Source organism: Rhinatrema bivittatum, chromosome 14, assembly GCF_901001135.1.
Source record: "Rhinatrema bivittatum chromosome 14, aRhiBiv1.1, whole genome shotgun sequence".
Lineage (NCBI taxonomy): Eukaryota > Metazoa > Chordata > Amphibia > Gymnophiona > Rhinatrematidae > Rhinatrema > Rhinatrema bivittatum.
The window spans coordinates 46,171,210-46,197,243 of record NC_042628.1 but is presented as its reverse complement, the minus strand read 5'-3'; the positions used below and the strand labels follow the sequence as shown (position 1 = coordinate 46,197,243).

Below are 26,034 nucleotides of genomic sequence, written 5' to 3'. Positions count from 1 at the left end.
GGTGGAAACATGTACAGAAGAGCGTCTATGGGCCAGGGTAGAGCCAGAGCATCTACTCCTTCCGCTCCTGGCTCTCGGCAACGCGAGTAGAACCGTGGGGCTTTGGCGTTCCGAAAAGTCGCCATGAGATCCATGCTGGGCGTTCCCCATGCAAGGCATATGCGCTGAAACGCGTCCTCTGACAATTCCCATTTTCCGGGATCGAGATGGTGTCGACTGAGGAAATCCGCTTGGACGTTGTCCGCGCCAGCAATATGAGATGCCGCGATGCTGATCAAGTGATGTTCTGCCCAACTGAACAACTGAGCCGCTTCCTCCGCCACAGGATGACTCCTGGTCCCTCCTTGACGGTTGATAAAAGCCACAGTGGTCGCATTGTCTAACAAGACCCGGACTGCCCTCCCCTGTAGGAGAGGAGCAAAAGCTTGTAATGCCAACCATACTGCCTGGGTCTCCAACCGATTGATCGACCACAGACACTCCTCAAATCATAAGCCCTGCACAGACTTCCTGTGGCACACCGCTCCCCAGCCAGAGAAACTGGCATCCGTGGTGACCACTGTCCATTCGGTAATCTCCAGGGGTACTCCCCTGGATAGATTGTCCGTCTCCAGCCACCATGCTAGGCTGTTTCTTGCCACTTGCGTAAGTGGTAATGGAAGAAAAAATTGTTCAGATACTGGGTTCCAATGGGACAGAATCACATACTGCAAGGGCCGCATATGAGCAAATGCCCATGGCACCAACTCTAAGGTCGACGTCATGGACTCAAGAACCTGTAGATATTCTCGAACCCTGGGAGAAGTTTGGAGCAACAGACTCCGCACTTGAGCTTGTACCTTGATGATGTGGTCCATGGTGAGAAAAACCCAGCCCCTCTGGGTATCGAAGAGCGCTCCCAAATACTCCAAGGACTGAGAGGGAACGAGCTTGCTCTTGGAAAGACTGACCACACAGCCAGGCGACCGGAGAGACTGCAGAACTCTGTGAATCGCATCTGTGGCTAAGGCTTCCGACTTTGCTCGAATCAGCCAGTCGTCCAAGTAGGGATGCACCAGGAGACCTTCCCTCCGGAGATGAGCTGCCACCAACACTTTGATGAAAGTCCGTGGCGCAGTCACCAGGCCGAAGGGTAGAGCTCGAAATTGAAAATGCTGTCCCAGGATGCAGAACACCTGAAGCCTTTGGTGGTCCTGACTGATCCCTATGTGGAAGTACGCCTCCGTGAGATCTAGCGAAGCTAGAAAGTCTCCCTGCCTCACCGAGGTAATGACTGACCAGAGAGTTTCCATGCGGAATATTGGGATCTTTAGACACTTGTTCACCTCCTTGAGGTCTAGGATGGGACGAAACGATCCTTCCTTCTTCGGTACTACGAAGTATATTGAGTACTGACCCCTTCCTTGCTCCTCTGGAGGAACGGGAACTATGGCCCTTAATTGTAGCAGCCGTTGCAATGTGTCCTGAACCGCTGCTCTTTTTGTGGCAAACCCGCAGGGAGAAAAGAGAAACTGATCTCGGGGCACTGTGCAAAATCTAAAGCGTAGCCTTGTTTTATCATGGACAGGACCCACTGATCCGAGGTCACCTTGGTCCACTCCTCGAAGAATAGGGCCAGTCTGCCCCCTATTTCCGGGGTCGAGGAATGGACCAGCGCTCCCTTCACTGGGAGGATTTTGCTCCTGAGGAAGGGAGAACCGCCCCAGGTCTACCAAATCTTCGACCCCTAAAGGACTGGATATAGGTTTGCTGCTTCGCCAGAGCTGAATGAAAGGACGAAGCGGGCAACTTAGGAGGTCGATATCTCCTATTCCCCCTAAATCTGGCTCGAGAAGAGAAGGAACCACGTGAGCGAGGGTCTGTCTTCCGGCAGGTAATGTACCTTATTCTCTCCCAGCGACTGAATCATGTCGTCCGAGATCTTACCAAAAAGTAACTTACCCTTAAAGGGCAAGGACCCCAGTTGAGCCTTAGAAGACACATCCGCCGACCAGTTGTGCAACCACAAGAGCCGGCGAGCTGCGACCGCCGACACCATGGACCTGATGGATGTCCGGAGGAGGTCATGAAAGGTATCAGCACAATAAGCCATCGAGGATTTCAAACGGTTCACCTGAGCTGCTTCCTCGGCCGAGAAATCTACATTGGCCTGTAACTGCTGCATCCAGCGAAGCCCAGCTCGCATAGCAAAATTACTACAAATAGCCGTCCGGACTCCCATGGCTGAGACCTCGAAAATCCGTTTGAGCTGCACCTCTAACTTCCTATCCTACAGATCCTTGAGCGCAGTCGTTCCTGTGACAGGAATCATGGTTTTCTTAGTGACAGCGGACACTGCAGAGTCCACTTTCATACCCGCATCTCCAAGGCATTCTCTGGCAGAGGATAAAGCTTATCCATGGCTTTACTGACTTTTAATCCGAGATCCGGGGTATTCCATTCTCGAAACAAGTCCGTTGCCGAAAAATGAAAAGGAAAGGCAGTAGCAGGACCTCTCAGGCCCAACAAAACAGGGTCCATCTTCCCGAGTTTGGATTCCTCGGGAGGGCTGTCAATGCCCAGCTCAGAGAGTATAGCTGGAATAAGAGGTACCAACTCATCTTTACGAAAAAGGTGAATCACCTTAGGATCATCGCCCTCAGCCGCCTGAGAGCCCCTCTCTGCCAGTGGTGGATCTGGCTCCAGGTCATCCGCACCCTGCGGAATCTGGGGTTGACAATCCGGGTCCCCAAGATCTGAATCCAGATCAGAGGAGTCTGTATTTCCCTGCGGATCCCCAGTGCGGAGGGGGCGCTTAGACTTAATAGGCTCAGTCCCCTTTATCCACCTTGGCGCGCTTAGCCACCCGGGTCTTATGGGAATCTAATTTTTCCCCGCAATCAGCTTGCCTGCCTTCCTTGCCTTGAAGGCTTTATGTAAGAAAACAATGAAGGAGGACTCAGAGGAGGTGTCAGAAGTCCCCTCAGGACTGTCCTCCGGACCAGGGGAGACAGACTGTTGCAAGTCTCTATTTTCAGGGGGTCGCGGCTGAGGAGATAATTGAGGAGGAAAGGACCCCTCCTCCATGGTAGGCACAGCAGCAGCACGGAACAAGTGTAAAATGGCTTCTGTACCGGCGCTTAAAGGAAAAGGATCCTGAGGTAATTGAGGTTCCCTGCTGCAGGCCTGCTTTTAGCAATATTTCTAGCCGTCCCTGCACCGGAGGAACCCTCTCCCTCCGGCAAACATTGTGAACAAAAGTTCTGCGGGAGAGCCACACGCAGCCGACTGCAGCATCGGGGAAGGCAGAGAGAAGAAAAAAGCTGAAAAAATTCAAAACTCCCCCCCCCCGATCGAAAACATGGCGAAATCCCCCTCCCCCCGCGATGAGAGGAAAGAAGGGAGAGCCCGCCTAATCGAAAATGAAAGCAAAGAAAAATTACCTCAAAAAATATATATATATATTTTTAAAGCCAAAACAGCCTACCGTGGTCCAGGGTGCTGATCCTTAGGGTGGAGTGAGCCGGGCTCCCCGGTATCGCACCCACGCTGCCTCAATTAAACAGTTAGGGTCCTCAACCCCCATTGGCAGCTGCCTCTGACCAGCAGGGGACAGCCCTCTCAGAGCCTAACAACCCTCTGGGAGGCGGACCATAGGAAAAGCTAGTACAGTACTTTTTAAAGAAATTTAAAGAGACAAACCCTGAAAAATAGGAAAGTACATAGAAAAACTCTAAGTAAATTAATCAAACCCAAAATAAAGACTCTGATCAGACTGTAGGTTTTGCACCTCCACCATCTGCTAGAGACAGAGAAATACTGGCGGACTGTAGGTGGCACTCTCCTATATAAGGTGGAGCTTTGTTTTTAAAACATCTCTGTCTATCTGCTGGGGGGGGTGCAAAACCCAGCAGTCTGGACTGATCCGGGTACGTACAGGGAACACTTACCAATAAGGGCTATTCTGACCTGGACTTCTGTAAGATGCCTACAAATCCCAATCCTGAATGGCTCAAAAAACTCAGCGAACAAGGCAGCATAGGGCAGGATGTACCAAAGCTACTGCTCCTAGAGCGAGATGCTGCCTAAATTTCCCACAACACTGTCGTAGCTGAAAATTAAACTTCCCTATCTCGAACATCTAGATGATAATGCCTGGAAAAAGTATATAAGGAATTTATGTTGCCACTCTACAGATCTCCAAGGTAGATATCAGTTGCAGCTTCTCCCACGATGTAACCCGCACTCAAGTAGCATGAGCTCAAGTCTGTTTTGGTACAGGCATCCCAGTATCCACATGTGGTGTGTGGTAATTACTTTTAATCCAGCACACCACTACAGCATGAGAAACTTCTTCTCCTTCAAGGTATCTCCGCACTTCCAAGAGACGAAGTAATACATATTCCTGCTCATCCCCCAGTTTATCCAGTGAAAGAAAGAAAACAAATGGACCGATTCAGAAGAAAACTCAATACTATTTTTGGCATTAAAAAAAAAAAAAAAAAGGAGGTAGGTATCAAAGTCTGTCCTGCGTGATTGGCAGAAATGGTTCCCCACACATTAGTGCCTGCAATTCAAATACCTGACATGCCAAACATATTGCGACAAGGAATACAGTCTTCAAGGCAAACAATTGTAAGGAGATTACAGTTTTAGATGAAAAAAGTGATCTTCCCAAAAAGGACAAGACTAAGTTAAGATTCCAAAGCCGAACTGGAATTTGGAAGGGAGGCCTAATGAGCTTAACACCTGTGAAAAATCAATACACATCAGGGAGCGAAGACAGAAGTTGTCTTGAACACAACCCTGATAGCAAGATAGAGCTGCCACCTGCTCCTTCAGAGTATTAAGGGCAGCCCCTTATCCAGAGCCTCTTGTAAAATCCAGAAACAGAAGCACTGAGACCGGCCCCAGCAAGCACCGATGCTCAGAACACTACTCCTCAAACAGAGACTAGAAAATAAGTCAAGAATGTAGAAAACTTCCATACCTTCAAAGGCTTGTCACTACATCTGAGAAATAACCTTTCCTCACCAAGCATGCCCTTTCAAGGGCCAGACCACAAGACAAAATTGATCTGTAGCATCGTGAAATATCAGCCCTGGGCAAAGCAAGTCCCTGCATATAGGAAGACAGAGAAACTCATCAACAGATGCCAAAAAATGGCATATCAAGGCCGCTGAGGCCAATCTGGTCCACCAGAAAACCCAGGCCTGAATGACCTGTTATAAGAAACACTCTGCCAAGTTAGTGTTCATATTCCTTCCTTGGCCCTATCTCCTCCCACTGTCAATCCTACACTAGAGCAACAATCCCAGGCAACTGAGGATCCCTTCCACAATTGTTAACAGAAATGGATCTTCGCCTTCGCACTGCTCACCATCAACTCTAGAAACGATTAGGCCGAAGACCTCTATTGAAGACACCATTCCCTCGGAACCAGAGCAAGACATCTGCGATAACCTGCTTGAACATCACCCGTTCCCATTATGTGATAAGCTGTCACTCTAGATGCTGTTCGCCATGGCAGAAGGAACTCATCTCCAAAGAAACTTGACGATTCTGGATCCCCCCCCTTTTTTTTTTATTCTTTATTTATGGTTATTTAAGGTTATTTAACATTTTACACAGGAAATCATAAACATCCTTCAACCTTCAATTTTTCAAGAAAATACTTGAATTAGGTAATAAACATAAAATAAACATTTCAATCTCTCATAATCTTAATTCTTTAAACAAGCAAATTCAGGAAATCCAAATCCATGAAAACAAACCATAAAGGAAAAAGAGAAAAAAGCAAATTAAGGAGGATTTGAAACATTACTTATTGCCCTGGACTAGCTGAGGTACATTAGCCTCGGATCTATAGTTATCCAGGAAATAACATAACTGAGAAGCCTAAAAAAATATATATAACGAGTGTTGTCTATATTTAGAACACATTTACATGGGTATCGAATTGTAATTCTAGCACCTAGCTGCCTGGCCTCTTGACATAATTCAATCTGTGTAGGTTTTGTAATGTCTGGATAGATCCATATCTTTTGTCCCATCTATAAAACTTTTCCCTATTACGAAGAAAAAGTTTCAGGATATGGTCTCTGTTGGAAATACAAAAGAGATCAACAATGTTCCATGATAATCTATTTGCTCTTCTATAGATGTTTCCAAGAATGCTGTACGATCTAGTTCATTGTCCTGAGAAGGATTAGCCGGCGCTGTATACTCTTCCTTATTCTTAGACACATAGTAGATGTTTGAAATTGGCAGAATGGCCTCTTGAGGTAATTGAAGAATCTCAATAATATACTTTCTAAATTGATCTTCCAGAGGAACCAATTTTATATGAGGAAAGTTTAATACCCTCAGATTCAGGTATCTTTGGGCATTTTCCATATTTTCAATCTTTTTTGAGGTAATAAGTTCACTCTGAATCAATTTTGTCTGCACTTCTGGTACAGAAGCAACTTTAGAGTCCAGTTCCTTAATTTTTGAGCCATATTGAGTGTTCTATTTCTTGAATACTTTTTTGAGATTTCACAATCACAGAAGAGAAGATATCAATTTTTCTAATATCATCAAAGCACTCCACACTGCATCAAGCGTTATTTCTTGAGGTTTAATTAATTTAGAGCCAAGATTCATTCTTACCCCGCTCTCTCGACAAACCTCAGTGATCCTTTCGGATTTGCTTGCCGAATCCTCTCCCCTTGTTTAGATGGAAATCGCAGCGCTCACTCCCAGAGTGGCCAGCTCCTCCAATGTATGAATCTCCGGGGCTCAGCATCTCTGCCTGACAGGCCCGCATCCAAACCTCTGACTTCAGCCGCTGCCGCCAGTCCCTTTATGGCCAATTCCTGGCCTGGGGGCCAGCCCTGAATCGGGTAAGTATTGCGGTTCGGAGGGGAGGGGGTGTCTCAGGAACGTTGGGAGATAAAGATGTTTGAGCGTCCAAGAGCACCGAGATATTTTCTCTACTCTGCGTCTCAGCGGACTTTCCTCCCGGTGTCTAAACATTTGTCGGTGAAAAGAAGCCCTTGATTGTTGGCTGAGAGGGCATAAAGCTGGTGCAGTGGATTCCAAATGAATCTGTGCCTTCTTCTTGGTGTGAGGCATGAAAATAACGAGGCAAGAAGGTAAAATCAGAGAGCCATCCTAATACCGACCGCTCCTTATGTCGCCATCTTGGATCTCCCTGGGTTCCCTTTTTGATGACATATGTAGCTACTGCCACAGCGTTGTCTGACATCACTCTTAGTGCTTGATAGAGTATCCAGGATGAGAATGCTAACAGCACCAACTGACTTGCTTGGGCTTCCAGACAAAGGAGGACTTTGGTTTCTGGACTATGGATAGACCAGCTTGCTTCTTCGGGAGATCACTGACCCTGAGCCATGATATCCAGACTGGCTTTTTTTTTTTTTGCAGACACGCCCCCATGGTCCCCACTGTTCAAACTGGGGGAACCAAACCCATCCCCTTGCCCATACAATCAAATTTTGACCACCACTGCAAGTTCTGCTTGACTTTCTGCACAAGAGGCAACTGTACTAAATAGTAGTGGGATTCCACTGAGACCGCCAAGCCCTCCTGAAGAGGTCACATGTACGTCCTGGCTCACTGAACCAAGTCTAAAATTAGTGAGGTTACCTCTTGCCCCAAACAAGTAGTTGCAGGATTGGGGGTTTCACCGACAGAGTAAGGCCCATGGAACCAACCCAGACTCTGCAAGTTCCTTTTTTTTGGATCCCCAGTTTCTAAATCTGCTGCCCTGGCAAGGACTCCTGGCCCTGATCCTTACTGAACTGAGATCCCCTGATAAACCAGGCTCTGCATTGGTTGCAGACCGCTTTTGGAGAGATTGACCTCTCGACCCAGAACCTGCAACAATTGATTGCCCTCTGTGTGGCTCTTTTAATAGGACTTTGTGCAGATTTGCCAATCTTCCATAAGGGATTTCAGTCTTGTGGATGAACCAAAATGCTATTCTTGCCTTGCATTGCTACCATCACCATTCTTTCTGAAAGGCTAGCTGGTTGTTACTATCCCAAAGGATTGGACTGCTGCTAACCCAAGGGACAGATCTTGAAACTGAAGATATACATTCAGATACCTGTTGATAGGACCCCTCTAACCTGGGACCCATTAGCATCCCTCCATACCACAATTTGCTCTCCTGGTATGGGAGAGAGAAAAAAGGAATTGCATTTGAAATAAAAATCTTTAAGATTACTAAACTGAGTTAACTGGAGCCATCTCAGATAGATTCCTGGCAGACGTCCATTATCTCCAGAAACAGAAAAAACCCAAACCCCAGACTAGAAACTATAGTAGGCTCCCAAAACCTACTACAGGGCAGGAAGGTATGAGATACAGAGCCTGTTCTAGACCTCGGGACATTTCAACACAATGGATGCCTGAACCATGATCCTCTATAAATCAGGGACTCTCGTAAAGCAAAGTCTCAGAGCAGGAATAGAATCAGCAGACCAATACCACGGCACCTCCCATAGCACAAATATATGGAAGAGATCCTGCTCAACCAACGAAAGGGAGAAATAGATAGTCCCTCTACTATATTTATAAATTATTTTATGGTTTTCTTTTTATTAAAACACCTCTCTCCCAGATTCCTCAAAGGCAAGGTAGATTGAGAACCTCGCTGTGAAGGGGCAAGGATATTCTGTCAGGGGCACTAGGGATTGAACTATCTGTATCAGGTAGTCAAGACCAAGGGAGCTTGCAGAGGAACCATGGGGACTTTTATGGAGGAACCAGGAAGGTAATCAAGCCAACTGTCCCTAATGGCTCAGCTGGGGGAATGAGAACAAGCCTATCACCTCTTGAGCTGCATTTAAGGAAAAAGATTATATAAAGGAAACTCCATGCACTATATAACCGGCAGAGAAAACCCAACTGCCATAACTGAAAACAGAAGGGCTGAACCCAGTATCAACTGACTCCAAGGCAGGAACTCAACTCAGATCAAAAGAAAAGGACCTCCTCCCCATGAGGCATCTCCACCAAGAATCCCAAGGGAGCAAAACATACTAGGTACACACAACTTGAGTACACTAGGAACATATCCATGATCCAATTGAAAAAACCATTGCTATACCTAGGAAGAACCAACAAAGTTCCTACTGATTTGGACCAGAATACCTACAAGTAATGGAAGCTTTTTTTTTTTTTGCTACAAATGTAGGCCGCTCAAAATAGATGAAACTGTGAGGACATAGGCACGCCTAGGAAAACCATGCTCTCATTCATAGGCTTAGGTGATCCCCAAGGCAAAGCCCCCTGAACATCCCCTGCACAAGCCCCCTGAACATCCCCTGCACATAGAAAGCAAACCCAGTAGGAATCAACAAATACAAGAGTCCTTGATACTGAATTAACAAATTGAAAACCCATACTGAGATTCAGTCTCTCACCGACCACTGTGCAGATAATGCAAATTACAACTACAAACCTCTGATGCCATGGTTGTCCTCCACCCCAGATAAATTGGAAAGGCATATCAACATGACAGCTCGAGCTGATCCACTGAACGGGGAACTGAGGGGGGTGAATCTTCTCACCTTGTCCCCTCTCTCCCATGCCTCAAGGTGGCCGCTGTTCCTACCTCTGAGAAGAAAATCTGGTAGGAACAAACAATACAGCAAGCCCCAACAACCTGAGTCTCCCCCCCAAAAGCAGCAGTAATTGCACTTTCTAAATCCACTGTCCCTATCCCAAACAAAAAAAAAACAAAACTTAAAAAGCTTTCCCTGAGCATACTCTACAGCTGCAGTCAGGCACCAACATTTTCCGGCACCTCCCAAGGTAGCTCCAACTCAACCAGCTTGTTCACTGGGCTCACACTGAGATCTCTCCATTTGGCCCCAATATAGCCCCTAGCACAACCTCTGCCACCACTGGGAGCTTGCACACTTCAAGGGACTGCTATGGGGTTCAGGGAATAACACTGCAACTGCCCATTAGTCATGCTGCCACAAGTGCCATTCTCCAGGAACAATAGCTCTCACCACTACTGGACTCTTAACATGCAGGGAGGCCATTCTAAACTGATACTTCCACAGGCAGCCTTCACAGTTCTCTTTGGTTTTTAAAACAAGACCCAGCTGAAGGCAGACCAAGCATGAAATAAAAAGGACTTCTGCATCATTTTCCTTTTCCATCTATAGTGACTAGAAAGGGGAGCGGGGAAGCACTACTCACAGTGGTAGTCCTTCTGTCCTTGGCAGTGCTCCACTGAGAGAAGAAATCCAGTGCTATCATCTCAGGAGCTGCCAAGCCTATTGGCACTGTCTTCGGGTCAGGGTCCTGCTCAACTGAGGGAGGGAGACTCAGCTGTAACCTCAGGAGCTGCCCACCATAATCTTTCTGTTCATTATGCCTAACCAGCCCTCAGCTTCCAGCATGGGAAGCACATCCACCATCTGCTGGAGACAGAGAATACTGGCAGGATGATGTCAGCACAGGAGTATATAAGGATGATATTAGTGAGTCTGTTGATCCCTCCATCTGCTGGTTGGCATGCATATCCCATTTGTATGGACTGGTCTGACTGGATGAAGAGGAAATAGGCATTTCAAGTGCAAACAGATAAAAGCAAGTTTGCTTAACTTAAACGGTGTTTCCGTAGATAGCAGGATGAATTAGCCATGCTGTCATGGGGAACTGCCAATCAGGGCCCAGGAGGCGGAGCTTAAGAAGCAGAGCGTAGATTTTTTTCAGTCTCTGCGGCTACGCATGTGTTCCCGAGCAGGAAAGTAACAGATTCTCCTCAGTCTGTATTTAAGCTTGAGCGTAGCTGATGAGAGTGCGGCTACCAGGGAGGCGGGAGGGTCCGCATGGCTAATTCATCCTATCTACGGAAACACCGTTTACGGTAAGTTGATAGCAGGGCTGAATTAGCCATGTTGTCATGGGAGTCCCAAGCTCCCAGTTACGCTTAACTATTTATCCCTTGCGTGATGTGTACCTGTGGTAGTCGCTTGTTTTGAGTAGGCAATGTGTGTAGAATCGCCTGCCCAGTTTCGCATCCCCTGCTGACTGGCTTGTCTATGCAGTAATGAGAAGTGAAAGTATGAAGTGACGACCATGTGGCTGCCTTGCAGATGTCCACTGGTGGCACATTTCTAAGATGTGCTATGGAGGTAGCCATGGCTCGAACTTGATGAGCTCATGGGAGCGAGGGGAGTCTTAAGTCTTGCTTGTTGTAACAAAACTGCATACACTGTACAATCCAGCTTGAAATGGTTCTTTTAGCCACCGGTAATCCCGGGGCATTTGGGTTGAAGGAGACGAACAGCTGAGATACATGATTTGTAGAGTGTGTTCTTCTCTTGTAATATGCCAACGCTCGTTTACAGTCTAGAGTGTGTAACAAACGTTCCCTGTCATTAGAATGAGGTTTTTGGGAAAAATGTGGGCAACTCTATTGCCTGGTTGAGGTGAAATGCCGAAATTACCTTTTGTAAGGAAGGTTGGATGAGGTCGGAGGATCATTTTATTGTGATAGAACTGTAGATACGGGTCGTAATAGACTAGTGCTTGTAGTTCACTAACCCTACGTGCGGATGTTACTGCTACCAGGAATACTACTTTCCAGGTAAGGTATTTTATATGTGCTGAATCCATGGGTTCGAAGGGTGGTAGCATTAGTTGTTCAAGTAGTACGTTAAGGTTCCATGGAACTGGTGGTTTAACTATCGGCGGTCGAAGATGCATTAAACCCCTGATGAACCTGGATATTAAGGGGTGTTCAGCAATAGAGTGATTATTAATCGGCCTGTGGTATGCTGAAATCGCGCTGAGATGAACTCTGATGGATGATGTTGCTAACCCGGCCCGATATAGGGAATGAAGATAATCCAATAAGAGGGTTGGCGAATACCTTTCTCTGTATACCAGTTGGAATAGCGTGTCCATTTAAATTTATAACTTCGTCTGGTAGATGGCTTTCTGGATTCTAGAAGTATTGCTTGTACAACTGCAGAAACTCTGTGTGCCGTTAGTAGTGCCCGCTCAATCTCCATGCAGTCAGAGGGAGGAGTGGAGTGGATGAATGAGCACTCCTCCTTCCTGAAGTAGAAGATCTGGACAGTCTGGTAATCGAATTGGGGGTGTGATTGACAGATGTAAGAGATAACTGTACCACGGTTGTCTGGACCAGGCTGGAGCAATGAGGATCAGTTGACTGTTGTCCAGTATGCATTTTTGAATTGTCCTGGTGATTAGTGGAATCGGTGGGAAGGCATATAGGAGACTGGTTGTCCATGGGATAAGGAATGCGTCCTGAGCGAGTCATAAGATGCTCTGTCGAATCGAGCAAAATTGCGGCACCTATGTGTTTGTTTCTGTGGCAAAGAGATCTATCGTCGGAGTTCCCCAACAAGCGAAGATCGTCTGTACCACTTCTGGGTTGAGTGACCATTCGTGCGGGTGAAAAATGCGGCTTAACCTGTCCGCTCTGGTGTTTGCGATTCCCAGCAGGTAAGTTGCTTGTAGATGGAGTGTCTGTGTGCATGGTGAAAGATTTGTAGGGCTTCTCTGCAGAGGGGCCATGAACCTGACCCGCCTTGCTTGTTTATGTAAAACATTGCTACTTGGTTGTCCGTATATATCATGACTCGTCAACCTTGAAGGTACTTCTGAAAGGTTTTTGGGCATTGTGTATCACTCTGAGTTCTAGTAGATTGATCTGCAAAGTCTGTTCTGTTAATGACCATAGGCCTTGTGTCTCCCATAGGTCGAGATGAGCTCCCCAACCTTTCTGGGATGCATCTGTGGTAAGGACTGCACAAGGCTCCCTTGTCCATTGTGGGTGCAAGGAGCCAGTCGATGTCCTTTTTCAACTGAGCCGTCAATGCTATACGGTTTTGCAATGGGTAGAGAATGTTGTTTCCACTGGTGTTTCAGACCCCATTGTAAGAGTCTCATGTAAAGTTTGGTGTTCGGTACCATAAAATTCGCTGCTGCCATGTGACCCAAGTCAGAATGTTTTGAGCCGTTGGATGCTGCGTGTCCCACAACGATCGAAGCAGCGAATGCATTGTCAGCTTCCTGTCTTCCGGAAGGAATGCTCTGGTGCGAACAGTGTCCAGACGAGCTCCTATGAATTGTAGAACTTGTGTCGGTTGCAGGGTTGATTTTGGATAGTTGATGAGTAACCCCAGTTTCTGAAGGCAACTGATTGTTCTGTTGAGATGATCCTTTAATAAGATTGGGTCTGAAGCTACTATTAGCCAATCGTCCAGGTACGGAAAGAACGTTATACCTTGTTGACAAAGATGGGCCACCACCACCACCATACATTTGGTGAATACCCTGGGTGCTGCCGAGAGGCCAAAGGGAAGAACCTTGTATTGGCAATGCTGCTGTTGGTACTGAAAACACAGGTATTGCCAAGAGGACTGGTGGATTGGAATGTGTGTGTACGCATCCTTCAGATCTATGGAGCACATCCAGTCCTTGGGCTGTAACAATGGAAGAATGGATATTAGGGAAACCATCTTGAATTTTTCTCAAACCATCCATTTGTTCAAGTCCCAGAGGTCTAGAATGGATCGATAACCCCCTGATTTCTTTGGAATTAGGAAATATGGGGAGTAGAAGCCCTTGTAACTGTTTGCCCGAGGAATGTATCTGATAGCCCTTTAATGGAGAAGTAGGGCAATCTCTTGGGCGAGCTGTGGGTGGAGTGTTTTTGATCCCCGAGGTACTAGATGTGGAATTTTGGGCTTGGTTATAAACTGAAGTTGATATCCATTCTCTACTATTTCTAGAACCCATCGATCCAAAGTTATGGACTCCCAGGCGATGAAGCAAGCTGTAATTCGTCTGGAAGGAGCTTCCGTCGGGGGAGGTGGTGGCCTGGTCTTTAAAAAGACTGTGAGGTCTTTACTGGGGCCGCTGCTTGCTGCGGTTTTCCCCTCCTTTGCTGTTGTTGCTGAGGGGTGTGTGTCTGCCGTCTTTGAAATGTAGGATAAGATTGCGTTCTGAATGGCTGATAAGTGCGATACGGTCTACAAGAAAATGGTTGTCTACGAGACGTTTGGTAATATCTTTTAGAAGATGCTGGAGTTGAGGAGGAAGTGATGTCAGCCTCATGAGAGCAGCCTGATTCCGTTGCTCCCCGGACAGCTGGGCAATAAGCTTGCCGATCACGATTTCAAGCCCTTGAAAACGGGCTAAAAATAAGGCGCAAGACCCCCTGCACTGCCGGCGATGTCCTGCAAGAAAAAAAATTTCGGAACTGCGCAAATTCTCTTTCTCCCACGGCGACAAACAAGCGGACCCCGAGCAGTCCAAAATGGCGCCGGCGGACCCAATAGCTGAAGCGGAGGAAACACACAGTGAGCCACCCGATTTAGATGAGAGGGTGGTTTGGGGAGATAAGGCAGGATATTAAATCGTATAAGGCAGAAGTTTCTGCCCTAATCGAGGAGATGAGGGAAGACACGGCAGAGCTAGGCCGCCGAATTAATGAGGCTGAAATCAGGCTGGATACGCAGGGGGAGGAATGGCACAAGCTGCAAAAAGGAGCACCAAGCTTTGCAAAACGCTTACCGGACTAATAGAGAAGGTTGAAGATATAGAAAACCGAAGTTGACGCAGTAATATCAGGATAAGAGGAGTGCCTGAATCTGAAGAATTTCAGGACTGTATTGCAGTGGTAACTAAAATCTCACGTTTTTTCCTGCAAGAAGGATCTCAGCAGGCTGAGGACTCTGAGCAACATGTCATGATTGAGCGTGCTCATTGTACCCTTGGTCCTAAAATCTCTAACAAACCTAGAGATATTGTGGTTTGTTATCATTCCTATGCCCTTAAGGATAAGATTTTTACGGCCGCAAGGAAACAGCGCCCCTGGCATTGGGAAGGCGATGACATCGCGGTATTTGCGGATCTGTCGGCTGCTACCTTGAAAAAGAGGCAGGAATTTCCCTGCGTTACTACCACGCTGAACGCGGCTAATATAAGATACCGATGGCTATTCCCAGGCGGGTTATCATTCATGCTGCAGGGAGTCACACATCGGGCTCAAAATGTTCAGGATGCAGCCAAGATATTAAAAGATGCAGGTCTTCAAGTGGATCTCTCTCAGATGGCTTCTGGTGATGCCGGATCTCCTCCTCGAGTTGCTGTACTATTACCCCGGTGGCAGAGGGTCGCCAAGACGACATCTTCAAAGGAATCTAGCTGACGGCGAGGGAGGAGAGGCTCCAGCGTGATCTGTGGAACTCACCTCTTGATTCTCTCATTGGTGTTCAGAGTTATGATTACCATGGCATTTGGCTTGAGCCTGTTCCAGGGGTGGCCGAGTTTCAATATTGTAGTTCTATTTTAAAAGTTTGTCTTTGGTATCCCATAGTGACAACGGCAGCTATTGCTTGATAATTTTACTAGCCCAGCCCGGGTTTTAGGGGGAGTGCTGAAAATCTTCCTCCATGGTTCTATGGAGCACAGAAATAGTGCTTCAGTGTGCAAGGGGAGGGAAGGGTGGGGGGTTGGGTAATTGGATGATGGATTTGATGGTGATAAAGTTTTTGTTGTTTAGAAGAGTGGATATGTCTCAGCTTGTGGTTTTACCAAGGGGAAAGAGAGGGAGATGGATTATGTGGTATGGCGTTCCTTAAAATTTTTTCTCTCAATGTTAAAGGCCTAAACACCCTGAGAAAACGGCGCCTGCTGTTTAAAGAACTAGAACTCTCAGGAGCTGACGTGGTCCTGCTCCAAGAAACCCACTTAAGAAAAAGATATCAAGGGCTGATGAGTCATTCGAGATACCCCCATCAATATTGGTCAGCTGCCACAGTGGCTTCTAAATATTCAGGGGTGGGAATTCTCCTTCACAAGGACCTTCATTTTGAATTTAAGGAATGCTATGCTGATAATGAGCATAGAACTATATTGGTTAAACTAGTAGTGGGGGGGGTGAACTAATTTCACTAATATCTGTTTATGGCCCTACGTCACAAAAAATGGAGTTTTATCAATCACTCTCTCAGACCTTAGCGTCTCAAGTGGAGGGACTTCAATCTGTCACTTAATCCTTATCTGGATACTTCTTCAGGTACTAGCTCTGATCCCAAGAAAGCTCGGGTAGCGTTACGATCACTTATGCGTAGTCTAGGATTGCTTGATCTTTGGCGCTCTCGTTATCCAAAATCAAGGAATTATACTTTCTTCTCAGCCCCCCATGGTAGTTACTCCCGGATTGATTTCTTTTTGGGGAGCAGGGGTATTGTCCCCAGAATTACTGCCATTGATATTGAACCTATTGTCTGGTCGGACCACGCCCCTATATGGCTCACATTACAGATTAACTATGATAAGGGCCATAGGTTCTGGAAGCTCAATGACTATCATTGAGGATCCCACTTATGTCACACAGATTAAGTCCGACATACAGGACTACTTAGAGGTGAACGATAATGGTGCAGTAAACCCAGTGGTTCTTTGGGATTGCTTAAAGGCGGTCGTCAGAGGGAAATTTATTGCCCGGGCATCCTTCTTAAAAAAGAAACAGGAGGGTGACAGGGCACAGTTAATCACCAAATTAAAGAAATTGGAGGGTTTGCACAAAACTGCTGCTTCCCCTCGGGTTACGTGGACACACCTAGAGGGCTTACGCACCCAGATTGCCTTGCTAGACGCCGCAACTATAGCCCATCAGATGGAACGTACCCAATAGAGATATTTTGAGGGGGGCAATAAAGCTGGGAAAGTATTAGCTCAGTTGTTAAAGCGTAAACAAGCCCAATCCACTATAGTGAAGATAAAAAATAAGGAGGGAGTCATGCTGTCAGATAACACCTCTATATGACAGAGATTTCATCAATTCTACTCTGAACTGTATGCGTGTGATGAGGGAATAGACCAAGAGGAAATACTTAGATATCTTGATCAATCCCATCTAACAGCTCTTGAGCAATCACAACACAGTATCTTAAATAAAGATATTTCAGAAATGGAAGTCCTGGAGGCTATAAAATCCCTTAAGCCAGGGAAATCTCCGGGTCTTGATGGATTCACGGGGCGGTTCTATCAGCAATTTGCCACACAATTGGCTCCTGTGTTGGTAAATTTCTTTAGAGCATTGAAAGAGGGAATACCTCTATCTTCCTCAGCTAATACTGCGGGCATCACTATTATTGCTAAGCCGGGTAGGGATCCCACTGTCTGTGGCTCCTACAGGCCGATCTCTTTAATAAACATTGACCTGAAAATTTTAGCAAAAATCCTGGCAACTCGGCTTAATAGCTTTATAGCTCAGATTATCCACACTGACCAAGCGGACTTTATACCGGGTCATCAGGCTAGTGATAATGTTCACAAGATTCTAGACATGATATGGTGGATCAAGAAACACGACATCCCTACAGTTGCCTTCTCAGTCGACGCCGAAAAAGCTTTCGATATGGTGCATTGGCCATATCTTTTTGCCCTTCTTGAGAAGCTAAATTTTGGAGCAAATTTTATACAATGGGTGCAACAGCTATATACTGATCCCCTTGCTTGCATCAAGATAAATGGTGGATATTCACCCTCTTTTCCAGTACGGCGGGGCACACGATAGGGTTGCCCTTTGTCGCCGCTTTTGTTTGCAATATTATTGGAGCCCTTTGCTAATACGGTACGTCATAATCGGGGAATCCAGGGAATAGAATTACAGCACTTCTCCTCGAAATTGTCCCTGTTTGCGGACGATATTTTATTAATGGTGACTGACTGAATCCTCTCTCCCGCACCTATCAACCGCCTTAGAAGCCTTTAGCAAGATCTCAGGCTTCCGACTAAACTGGGACAAGTCCGAGATCCTCAATGTCAATATACCGTCTGACATAGCAACCTCCCTAAAGAAACTGTTTCGTTTCAAGTGGGCAGATCATAAACTAAAATATCTCAGGGTCTATATTAGTGCTACACAGGACCTCTTCTCCTAAATTATGAAACTCTGTGGTCTAAGATAACTCAAGAGCTGGAAGAATGGAACAGATATAGGATTTCATGGACTGGCCATATAGCCGCGATTAAGATGACAGTTCTCCCTAAGTTACTTTATTTGTTTCAGACACTTCCCATTGCTATCCCCCGTAAACATCTAGCCCAATGGCAGAAGCGGCTGCTAACTTATATCTGGGGAGGTAAGCAACCACGGCTAGCACGTCACATTCTTTATAAATCTAAAGCACAGGGAGGAATGGGAGTTCCAGATTTAGAGATATTTTTTGGCGGCTCAGTTGAAAATGCTTATAGAATGGCATCGCACAACTCGGCTGAAGCCCTGGGTGCATTTCAGTCAGCAGTTTATGGGCGGGATATCGCTGTATAGTTTACTGTGGCAACCTAAACAAACATGGGTTATTAAGCCAGATGACTTACTTCCCCCTACTATGTTGGTGCCACTTCACCTTTGGCTTGCTAGACAACATGTCCTGCTGGGTACTAGAGAGTATCATTTGAATACTTATTTATACGCTAATAGCCACTTTACCCTGGGTTACCGGTCACAGTCGTCCTATAGATGGAGGCAGAAGGGGATTTACCTATGGAGCCATATATGGGGGAGAGGGGGTCTCATTAAATTTTCTGATCTCCAACTTAAATATGATTTGGAAAGTTATGATTTCTTTTTGTATTTACAACTAAGACATTTTGCTTCCAGTGTACAGCTCAATGTTCATTTTCAACAAGGTCCGTCAGAGTTTGAGAAACTCTGTAGCCTAGCAGACAGTGCCTCTAAATTACTTTCGTTGCTCTATGCTATGCTGGGACAGATACCATTCATGAAGCTCAACTATGCTAATGCTTGGGAAAAAGATCTGAATTTGTCCTTCCCGCAGCGAACTTGGGAAATGATCTTTAGGAATACGGGGAGAGGATTGATTGCATCCTAGATGATTGAGAACTCCTTAAAGCTGCTAATGAGATGGCATTATTGCCCGGCACGATTACGTCAAATGCTACCAGGCGTTTCGGACAAATGCCGGAGGAGGTGTTCCAAGGTGGGCAGCTTTCTACATATCTGGTGGGAATGTCCTCTTCTTCAGACTTTGTGGTCCTCCCTAGAAACTTGGATACATCAGTTATGCGGGATCCAGGTGAAGATTTTGCCGTGGCATGTTCTCCTAGGCATGCCACTGTTTCCTGGAAAAAACAGCTCCAACATTTTGGTTAACTTTATCTTTTCCACCGCCAGGATTGAAATAGCAAAAAAGTGGAAATCTCCCCAGATCCCTACTATAGCCACCTTTCAACAGAGACTTACATCTGTTTACAGACTGGAGGAAATAACGGCACATCTTAAGAAAAGATATGGGTGCTTTCAAGCTATTTGGCGCCCTTACAGCAACTGGATGGCGGAATTAACTGGAGCAGCTACTCAATCAACAGGACGATCTTAGCGGTTGGGATAGCAACCAGATTCTCTTATTGCTTTATTAGCTTTATTTTTTTGGCATTTATCCATTCCATAGTTCTTTTTTGTTTTTCTATGCTGTTTGTGGTCACTAAATTTTTCCTATGTATAATTATTCACTACAAATCCATCATCATAGGGTTTGATAGAGGGGGGAAGGTCATGAGGGGATGTAGGTTAAAAAATCGATTGATAATGTTTGAGACACTATGAGATTTGGATATATCATATTAAGCCTGTGTTGGTGCCCTTTGGTGATCCTAGCTTGTTTCACTATGTTGTATTATGTGACATTCTGATTTTCTATGTTTGTGGAGTTTCAACAGGCACTGTTGGCCGATATAAGCCTGTTGAACAATCTTCCGATACATCTTATGTTATATCTCGTAGTATGTCACTGCGCTATACTATGTCTTGGTTAATAATGTTTGTGTCTGTTCTATATTGCATATGTCTAGTTGACACTTCACAATCAATAAAAATATTACAATTAAAAAAAAAAAAAAGAAGATGCTGGAGTTGTTAATTATTGTATTGCGAGAGCCTGATCCTTTAATTTAGAAACTGTATCGTGGAATCGCTCGCCGAACAGGTTGTCTCCCAAACATGGGAGGTTAGCCAGCTTATCATGCAATTCCTCTCGTATGGCACTGGCCTTCAGCCAAGCTTACCTACGTGCCGCTATCACTGTTGCTCAAGAGGAGTTTTTAAATCCTTCGTATACTGCCCGGAGCAGATGATGGGAGCATTCTTCCATATCTAAGATAGGAGAAGGAATGTTATCTCCTGTAGAGGTAAACATCCCTTTCGTTGCCTGTATGCATTCGTACATGTACTGTACCATGTAGAATTGGTGATGATGAATGCATGCTGTTAGCATTGCGTTCTGATATACCCGTTTAGCAAAATCATCCAGGTATTTATTATCTTTGCCTGGAGGATTGGACGCATGTGTTTTCAACTTTCTTGATCTTTGTAAAGCTGATTCCACCACTATGGATTCATTCGGTAACTGTGGTGTGGAATATGCGGAAGGCTTTTGTAGTTTAATTTTTAAATCCGTTTTCCTAGACACCGCTGACAATGTGAACGGTGTTTCCCATGATTTTTGAAGAACACTGTGTAGCACATTGAGAGGAGGAAGCGATGTAGGCTCCCCCGGCGTATCGAAGATCTTCAGCAGACCCAACATTTCAGCTCTGGGTTCTGGTAGTTTGTGTACCTCCAACCGTAAAATAGCTCCCATCTTATCTACAAATTTTGGATAAGAAAGATCCTCCGGGGGAGAACATGGTTCAGGTGGTTGCTCCGGTGGATCCGAAGGATAGCCGGTGGAGGAAGAAGGCGAAGAGTGTGATGAAAACGAATCTCTCTGAGAAGAGTGTGAGCGAACTGGTGATGAGGGCTGTCGGGGTATTGGAACATGTAATGGTTCCTCTGGTAATACCTGTGGCTGGTCCGTCGGTTCTTTAGACTAGATGGAGATTCCGGCGGTAAAGTGAAGGATGACTGCAGAATATCAAAAAATCCCACTAGGGATTATGAGAGTTCCCAAAACGTCTTCCTCGTCTGTGGTGGCATTGGAGGACGTCCTCGAGGTGCACCCAACGGTGGTGGTTCATCTGGGTAAATATCTGGTTGGTCTGACTTGAACTTTTGTCTCCTTCTGAGGGGTTAGTATCATGCCCCGACTGATGTCTGGATGACTCTCTTGTGTCACTTGACCTGGAGATAGAACGAGAGGAAGCAGAAGATGATACATGTATTATCTGCCCCTCAGATAGGCCAGACCTTCCCGATAGTCCCGTAACATGGGAGGATGATGAGGCTGACGACTTGTCCTCCAATTGGGAATGTCTATAATGTGTGGAATGTCGATGTTTATGTCTGTGAACCCGGCTATGTCTTGGCGAGGAAGATGAACTTCTAGTACGGTGCTTAGACCTTTTATGTCGGTCTGAAGGCTTCAAAGATGCATGGCTTCTTACTGGAGAAGTCTGTCTTTTGTGTTTCTCAGCTCTCGGCGCTAATGGACTTGATAATGGCTCCAATTGCTTTATCAAATCTCGCCTCACCTGCACCATTGCCGTAACAGGTCCTGGCTCCAGGTGGGATGTGCTCGGCGCCGGCCTCTTCGGTGCCAGCTCTGTGTGCCTCACCGAGTGGTGTTCTTTTATCGGCGCCACATGCTTCGGTTGGGCCGTCAGCCCTGACTGGGAGGGTGTCGGCTCGATATTCGATATAGGCCGCGGCTCCCTCGGCGCCGATGGAACCCTGTGCGCCTGTCTATATTGATCAGACGACCGCCGGCGCTGTTTTTCCGCGGATGGCAGTGTTTCCTCCCTCGAAGCCCTCCATTTTGAGACGGGGACTCGAGTTGTCCCAGATCCCTGGGATTCGTCCTGGTCTTTTGGACGCCTGTCCTCCCTACCTCCAGTCCTGGAGGCTTGTGGGTCCCACGACGAGGCTCGCTTCTTCGGGGGTGGCACCAGTGACGTCGGCCCCGGTGAAGAGTGTGTTGTCGACGGCTTGCCTCCTACCTTCAGTTCCAGCATTTTGTAGGCCCTATGGTGCCGGGCTTGCGGGGACATCCATCCACAAAAATCACAATCAGATTGACTGTGGTCTGGTCCCAAACGGCGGTAGCAGCGATCATGTCCGTCTGTGACAGACATGATCTTACCGCAGGGACACAGCTTGAAGCCCGACGGCTTCTTCAACATTTCGTCAGTTGAAAAAAGTGAGAAGAAATCAGCTCAGTGTGCGCTCCCGCGCGCGGAAAAAACAGACTGAGGAGAATCTGTTACTTTCCTGCGCGGGAACACACGCGCAGCCGCAAAGACTGAAAAAATCTACACTCTGCTTAAGCTCCGCCTCCCGGGCCATGATTGGCAATTCCCATGACAGCATGGCTAATTCAGCCCTGCTATCAACGGGAAAAGTGTACAATGATTTGAGGAGCTTGGGTCTTAACACTGCAAAGTGAATTCATGCTGAAAATATCTACTCTGGAGCTCAAACCTTTCTGAACTTACTTGGGCACACGGATCTTAATATGAATGTAGTGGTCTCCATATCCATAGCTGTTCACTCTAGGGATGCCTTTCCCACTCATGCAAATTCTTTGATCAGGTTGAATACCAGGAGGAATCTAGGAACATGAAAGAAACCAGACACCGTTAAGATCTTGCACAGCTGCAGAGCAGAACTGAAGTGCACAGATTCAGATGAATGTGGGTCTCAGTACTTGAACAGCAGAGGGTGCTACAAGGTAGGACGGATGTACTTATGCAATCGTGCGCTTGTGTATGTAGATCAGCAGAGGCTGGTTCAGGTTTACATTTTCCAACCTATAATGAACCACACAATCAGCAGTTGATTATGCTGAAACATGAAAAATAACCTGATCAGTTACTGCAGGATTACATCTGATGAGGATCAATGTAGGGCACACAGTTCAAATCAAATGACAGGTGCAGCATTTGTCACCGCTATCCCAGAAGACTGGCATTGCTAGAAAAATAGGAGGGTTTGTAGTTTTTGCTTTTTGTTCCACAGTGTGGTTCTATACTGTTGATGTAGCTGGACTTTAATGCAGATCGGATTTTGAATATTACATTTATTATCCTGCCCCTTTCCTGTGCTAAACAGATGCTTCTCCCTTGTATATTTAAAATCTGGCCACTTGATATCTAAACAGCTCTCTGAGTTCTTGTGTTACGCCTCCTAGATTGTCAAGGATAAAAAAAAACAAACCCCAAAAAACTAGGTGACTCACATAATCAGTCCCTAAATAGGCTACTGAAGCCATACCAGAAGCCTCTTATTTATTTGTTGAGTTTTATATACCGTCATTCGGTAAAGCCATCATAACGGTTTACAAAAATATACATTTTTCTTAGCAGTTGTGCAACAATAAAAAACAATTTGAACAATATCAGAAATAAGCATATCAAGTCCAGAGAGCATTATTAGGTTGGGAGAGGAGGGTATGCAGTTCAGGGTGAAGAGAATGTATTAAGAGGTTTATAATAGAGTTCAGTTGAGAGTTGGGATGATCAGATGTCTGAGGGTCAGTGTAGAATTTGCAGAACATTAGTGTTTTTAGGTCCTTTTTGAATATTTTTAGGTCGTGTTGGGTTCTCAGAAATTTAGGTAGGTGTTCCAAAGTTTAGGTGAAGCAATTGAAAAGGCTCTCTCTCTCTTGTAGTTGCCAGATGTGCATCTTTGATAGGGGGAATGTTTAGGTAGCCTGAGTTATTAGAGCGTAGGTTTCTTGGAGGATTTTGAGGGATGTTTAGGGTGTTAAGACCTTGATGATCTTTGTTTAGAATTTTGTGGATTATGGTCATTGATTTGTAAGCAATACGTGCAGTAATAGGGAGCCAGTGAAGTGAGATCAATATTGGTGTTATGTGTTCATTTCTTTTTGTTCCAGTTAGGACTCTGGCGGCTGAGTTCTGCAGTATTTGGAGTGGTTTGAGGGATGAAAAAGGTATTCCAATTAGTAAGGAGTTGCAATAGTCGAAGGTGGAGTGCTGGTGTTTACCGTAATATTGATGGTCTCATACAGCCCCTGGACTCTGGCTGTCCCTCCTAGAACAGCCTGTGCAACTGAAATGTGGATGTCAGAGTGGATATCTGCTCCTTCTCGTCTGTAGATAGGGCTTCTCTGAACCTACAAAGAATTGATGCGTTACCTTTACATCTCCAACACAGACATACTTCAGTTCAGCAATACTCATCCTTAGTGATGGAGGGGGAACAGAAGTCATGCAGGGCAGATGCAGGTTTTACCCCTAATCTGGATGTTTCATCCTGCTCAATCGGAACAAGCTCTTACTGGATCTATGGTGTTACAAGCCTTTATTGACAAATACATGTAGTTTTTCCCCATGTCCTACCTCCTTTCTTGTCTAATTCAGCCAATGGCAGCCTTTGTCTAGGTGTCACAGAATGCAGCAGACTCTGGAACACAATATGTGTACACTGAGTTTGGCCATTAGGTGTTGCTGGTGTGCAGTGGCACAGATGCCAGCCCTTCCAGGGACTATAAATGCTGGCAAGCTCAAGGAACATAAGCCAGGATCCAGAACCAAGGCCAAGTTTTCCACATGCTAGAGAGGTGCAGTTTTGGGTCTCAGGATGGACAGGTTGTCATTACAGGGATGATCTCTACCAGAACTAGAGATTCCAGGGCTCACCCATCAATGGGACCTGAATCCTCTGGGCATTCTTTGCAAGTTTTGAAGCCATCCCACCATTATGCAAACTGCCAAATAAAATAATCCATCTTGCAAAAAATGAAAACCGAATGAAACTAAGTTGTTGACAAAGTGATCAGCTGGAAGTCACCTGTAAGGTGCAAGAATTAACACCAGAATCACTTGTACCACAATCAGTATTCAACATGCTAGTTAAGAGACCTTCAAACTTTACACCTCAACAGCCTCTCATGCTGTGGGGAATGCGGGGAAACTATCATCAGTCTCGAAAATATTTTCTTTTCTTTATTTATTTTTTTATAACTGTACATAAAAACATATGTACAGTACCAGTACACCGATAATAATAGAGTTCCCCTGCAGCGCGACAGGCTGTTGAGGTGCAAAGTTTGAAGGTCTCCTGACTAATATATTGAATACTGATTGTGATACAAGTGATCCTGGTATTGGGTTGCAGTCTGTTATTGTTAAAAAGATCAACCCTCAATTGGTACATCAAAACTTATAGGTGCAAGATTTAGTCATCCAAAGCCTTCATTTGCAACAAGTGGGAACTGAGCAGAGGGTGTCAAAGAGCTAGTATACATGCACAGCATAAATATGCACCTACCCGAAATGTGATGAAAATTTCCTTCTTGCCCACAGGCATCCGTACAGTCTGCCCATCCTCTATACCTGCCACCAGAGACAGAGAGTTATATCCCACCACCAAATAGTGTAAAAGCAAATATTTTTCTCTCCAAGAAAAGTGACCTTGGAGAAGTAACTAATTTGAGTTGCTATGCAAAAATTTGACCAATCTAAATAAATAAATAAATTTGCTTAAGTATTATAAATATTTTTGATTATTTACTTTCTACAAATAGGTGAAACTAGATATGTGAGTACAGCAGTCAAGTAATTTTACCAAAGTGCTATTGCAACAAATAAAAGTTAATTCATGGAAAAGTTTGTAGTGCACTGTAATGGATTACTATACAGTAATGAGTGAAGTCAAACTATGTATAGTGAAGTCAACAGCTTAAGTTATAATATAAGGAGTTATCCTCAGTTCTCCAGCTGTCATGGGCTTTGGTTCTATGGAAGGACTGAATTCATTTCACATAAGTTCATACACACATTGTATGTGCTCTAATCCAGTGGTCCCCAATCCTATCCTGGGGGCCCACCAGCCAGTCGGGTTTTCAGGATATCCACAATGAATATGCATGAGAGAAAATGTGCACGTTATGGAGCAGTGCATGCAAATTTTCTCTCATGCATATTCATTGTGGATATCCTAAAAACCTGACTGGCTGGTGGGCCCCCAAGACAGGATTGGGGACCACTGCTCTAATCCATACACAAAGCCTCTACCTTCTCCTAGCCAGTATATACCCCATTTACTTGAGTAAAGCC

General features: G+C 45.5%; 1 protein-coding gene across 4 annotated transcripts in view; it reads right to left on the bottom strand.

The window, feature by feature from the left end:
* DNAJA3 (DnaJ heat shock protein family (Hsp40) member A3) overlaps window positions 1-26,034 on the bottom strand; it is a 111,202-nt gene that overhangs the window by 46,310 nt on the left and 38,858 nt on the right. For all 4 annotated transcript variants that reach the window (XM_029576538.1, XM_029576540.1, XM_029576539.1 and 1 more), the window contains exons 7-9: window positions 25,247-25,311; window positions 23,961-24,089; window positions 22,447-22,562 (exon numbers count right to left, since the gene is read on the bottom strand). In XM_029576538.1, coding sequence (XP_029432398.1) covers window positions 22,447-22,562; window positions 23,961-24,089; window positions 25,247-25,311 — 310 coding nt within the window. The remainder of the gene's footprint in view (window positions 1-22,446; window positions 22,563-23,960; window positions 24,090-25,246; window positions 25,312-26,034) is intronic.